At 36.4% G+C, this 4,784-nt stretch overlaps 1 protein-coding gene across 1 annotated transcript; it reads right to left on the bottom strand.

The window, feature by feature from the left end:
* On the bottom strand, window positions 2,262-4,298 carry LOC109330255. Its single transcript, XM_019564379.1, has 5 exons — window positions 3,882-4,298; window positions 3,473-3,775; window positions 3,063-3,381; window positions 2,868-2,960; window positions 2,262-2,786 (listed from the first exon to the last, which is right to left on the bottom strand). Exons 1-5 carry the CDS (start codon window positions 4,161-4,163, stop codon window positions 2,674-2,676), a joined length of 1,110 nt encoding a protein of 369 aa, XP_019419924.1. The 5' UTR covers window positions 4,164-4,298; the 3' UTR covers window positions 2,262-2,673.

Below are 4,784 nucleotides of genomic sequence, written 5' to 3'. Positions count from 1 at the left end.
AACAATAGTAGCATTTTTAAAAATAATCAATCCAAGCATGGTTTGTGTAATATACACACTCCAACTTGTGGGGGATGTCAAATTTGGTAGATTCTCATGTTCTTAATTCATGCAGGTTAATGCAAAACACTTTAGTCAACTTGCATCATGGACCAGCTGACTTGGGCACAATATCACATCACGGCCTAGAGAACTCGGTCAGAAAGCTAGACATGATGCATCAACATGGTCTGCCTGACACAGACACAAATTTTGTTGTGGCGCATCAGCGTCGGTCAGGCATGGCACATCAGCATCAGCCAAGCATGGCACATTATGTGTGCATGGCGCATCACCCTCAGTCAGAATTGGCGCATCAGTTTAGCCTGGACAAGGCGCATCAATTTGGCCTGGGCGATGCGCATAAGTTTGGCTTAGGCGAGACATGTGAATCTCGGTCAGACTTTGCACATCAATCTTAGCCAAGTCTGGTGCATCAGCTGGGCATGGCGCATCAATCAGGAAGCATGGGTGAGACGCACCAAACTCAAGTCCCTCGGTCGGATTCTTTGATCCAAGGGTACAATGATTGGCCCATCATTCAAATCAATTCATGGGACAATAATGAAGCAAAATCTGAGGTGGAATTTGGGTTATGCACTCCCTCTTTGTTTGATCAAGATAGTCAATGAAAAAGTCAATTGTTTCTTAAATCCCAAGCTTTTGTGATTAGTGTTATAGCATTTTGTTTATTTGTATTTTTTTGTTATGAACATATTCAGTTAAGGGTTAGTTAGGAATGATTGTTATTAATCAAGTAATCCTTATATAAATTTAGTGCTTTATATTCTTTTGATAATCATCAATGAAATAAGTCATCATTTTCTCTAAGTAATCTTGTTTTCATATAGCTTGTTATTACCATTAATGGAGTTTTTCTTTCTAAAATTATTATTATTTTAAGTTTTTAATTGTATAGCGAGTTTCCGAAAGGACACTCTACCTGAAATTAAGATTTGTAAGACAACTTTTCATGCCTTTTTTTTCACTCAGGGACATGTTTATGTCAGCCCTAGAGGACATTATTACTCAAACATAGGTAGAGTGGCGCAAATTTCGAATGCTAATTTTAATCAAGATTTTTGTTGAAGCAATAAAAAGACTTGCATAAATTGATTCTAACCACATAGGTGAAATTAATTAATAATGGAGAGTAAGAACAAAATAGTGGTTATACATTTGGTGAAGTTTGACCGAGTCCAAACAATAAATGGCTCTATGTCCAAATCAAATCACAACTTTCGAAAATGTCTTGGTTAGTTGCCTCTTTAAGGAAAATAAAAGCGGGAGATGCAGATAGAAGAGGGTTGTAAACCAGTAACAGATAAAGGGTCCCTCTTACTAGGTTGAGAATTGAGTTATGGGACCCAAAGTACCCATCAAATCCAACTAACTACATACGCCTAATTTTATCTCCCAATCTTATACCAATCCCTATCTGATTTAATCTCACCACTCCTTTGTTTCAAATTCAATTCAATGCTATCAACATCTATCCATAACTTCTCCCTCTCTTTTATTTATATGTGCTCTTTACCATGATTCAAATTAAATTAAATTGGAGGGATATTAAAAGTTTAAAACTCTAGTCTCTACCCATATACTAGGGTGAGAAGGATGCAACTAAACCTGCTTACCCAGCTTGATCCGATTAGATCGGACCAAATAAGGTTGGATCTCATCGAGTCTAGGATTGAGATTATGTTTAAAAATTAGACCAAGTCAATATTTAAGATCGCGTAAGGCACAAGCATAATCCAACCGACCTAAACATGTCCAATAATTACTCACATAATATTTTTATGTATTTCTATTCAATTATATACAAAGTTATAACATCTTTTAGTTGAAAGTATGATTGATTTTCTAGATTTTTATCATATGATTTACAATATATATATATATATATGTCAAATTACATATGTATAACAATAAATAATCATATTTGAGTTCAAAGGTTAACTCAATCAATACTTAAGATTAAGTTAGCTTTAGATTTAGAATTGGATCCAGATTAAAATAATGACTCGATTAAGAACGGATAACAAACAAATCTTACACAGCCATGCATAACCCTAGGCATACACATACCCTTCTTATCATTCAAGATGGCCCTTGCCAGTTGTGAATGATGGAAAGTTCGCTTGAAAGACCAGTAATTCTTTGGTTAACCACTATAAGAAATTATGTATGGGTGAACAGTAAAAATAAAAGAAGGTAACTTACATAAAAGAGATATCTTCATTACATAGTATAACTTATTACATACTATATACTATAACAAGCAAAAGGGGAGTTTGGGGTATGGGTAAAATCATCACTTGCTAGCTGGACCTTGAAATCTGTTTCATGCAACACCATACCCTTACCCTTCTTCCATCACCATGACATAAAAAGTTCTGCTTACCTTATTCCTACTAATTATTATATAATGATATAAATAAAATTTAACATTCCCTAACTAAGAAACTTTTCTTCCAAGTTCCAACTAAACCCATATTCCAAAAACCTGAAATCTTTCCTCCTCAAAAATACTGGACACTGATTTATTGTAACTAAACTAGTCAAACACATTCTTGAATTTCATTGCATCTTCAACACAAACCAAAACACCATTTTAACTATCACAGTTCTTCAGTAGGTCCATTCCTGTGGAAGGCGAGTTTCATAGCTAGCCACCTCTTCTCGGCGCAAACTCAATCTCTGCTTCTGCATCAGAAGAGCGTTTCTCCTTGCCAACAATGTATCTGCAAAAGAAATCAGAATAAAAACTCCACCACACTTAACTTCACTTTTAAAGATTTTAACTTTTAATAAGACCCACTTACCATAGTCTAAGGTAAAAGCATTTGAGAACTGTGATTGACTTGTTACATTCAGAGCATGAACAACCTTTGCTGGAACTAAAACAGGAGCAAAACCTGAAACAAAAAGAACAAACATAGCATGTTATTAAAACACAAAATCAATTAACACTACAACAAACTAGACCTGAACTATTCAGCAACAGATTTATGATTTACCAGGTTTCTTGCGAGTTTCTGAGGGATTATTCACATGATGGCGAGGTAAGAACACGCCAGTTCCACCACAACCCTTTTTCACAGCAGATCCACTTGGCCTTGAACCGGATCCAGTACATTGTACCCGTTGATTTTGGGGTTGAACTTGAAGTGGGGGCCATGCAGATTGAGGCAAAGAAGGGCGCGTGCATTTCACACTCTCATACCCTCTATTCTGAACTTGTAGCTGTTGTTGCTGAACCAACCAGTTAGGCTTAACTTGTTGTCTTCCCCAAACAGAGTCACCACACTGTTGCTTCAAAACATGTTCTTCTCTCATCTACAAAACCAACAAAAGGGTAAACAAAAAAGGTTAAACAGTTTCACAACATATTACTTCAACAAATTCACTTTTGTTACTTTGTTCTCACCTGAGAGGAATAGTTGGGGAACATGGTAGTAGCATGAGGGAGACCAAGTTCTCTATTCTGAAAATTAAACGACATCGTTTCACTATTTATATACTTCAACCTTGCAACTTCACCTGCAACTGCGTAAATAGCTTCCAATGGGTCATTTTTTTCAACAAACGGCGTTGTTAACGGTGACGGAACTCGTGACGACCCATTTGGGCTTCCGTCACCGGAGCTACCACTACGACCGGACCAGCTTCCGATTCCACTCAGCGTTGACTGTGGCGATGTGGCTAAGTCATTTTTCTTCAGCTTCACATTCTGTTCACATAAGAAAGAAAAAAATTAGTTTCAAAAAGTGTTTATTGCGAGTTTGAAAAAATGTCAAAACTTTTTGTTACTGATTAGTTTAGTTTAGTTTAGTTACCTCAGTTTTTTTATTAGTGATAATAGGTGAAGTGATTGGGTGGTGTTTGCGAGAGTCGTGAAGCGATGACTGACTCAGGCGGCGGGTTAAGGCAGCGAAGAACTCTTCTTCCTCGGTGCTGCTGTCGGTTTCGGTGGACTCCGCCACAGACTCAACCGGCGAGGAAATACCCAACTCGTAAGGGAACTCAGATGGGAACCCAAACAAATCGGAGTTGTTAACAACGTTGTTGCTTTTGTTGCGTAGGGGCCACAACAACGCTTCATCAGCGGCTTTAGACATGTTACGCTAAGAAAAGAGGTTAAAGGAACAACGTTAATGACCCAGTTGAGTTTGCTGGGTTTTTAATAGGCCCAGTTATCAAACAGAGAGAAAATGGGAAAGAAGAAAGAAGAGAGAGGAAAAAGGAGTGCTAGTAAAGAAAGGAGTTGGAGCATGGAATGTTAGAAGACAGTGTGCTTATATTGAAGTTCTAGGGTCATTTTCAAGGAGTTCAAAATTTTAAAGTAATTAGGAGTGTTATAATTATATTGTTGAAAATGAAAATAAGAGGGAGAAAAGGGTAAAGATTTGGAACATGGCGCAGAGATTGAAGACATTTGTCCCTTTTACTGTATGCAACCCACCTGTTATTTGTCCACTCCATCCGAATCTTAAGTCTCTACATTAGTGAACTAGAGGGTAAAGATTAATATATTTATATTACTTAGTTAATGTTATTAAATATAAATGATATAATGAAAATATAAAAAAGAAAAAACTATAAAGATTAAGAGCATCTGATAATTTTATGATATTACTAAGAGTATTCCATTATCTTATAGATAAGGAGTTGATTTATTGTGTGAATGTTTCTTTCAACATGTGTCATTCTAAAGACTCGAACTTTTGATATTTTGGATT

This window comes from Lupinus angustifolius, chromosome LG16 (assembly GCF_001865875.1).
Source record: "Lupinus angustifolius cultivar Tanjil chromosome LG16, LupAngTanjil_v1.0, whole genome shotgun sequence".
Classification (NCBI taxonomy): Eukaryota; Viridiplantae; Streptophyta; class Magnoliopsida; order Fabales; family Fabaceae; genus Lupinus; species Lupinus angustifolius.
Note: the sequence above shows the minus strand (reverse complement) of the source record. Positions and strands in the feature narration are given on the sequence as shown.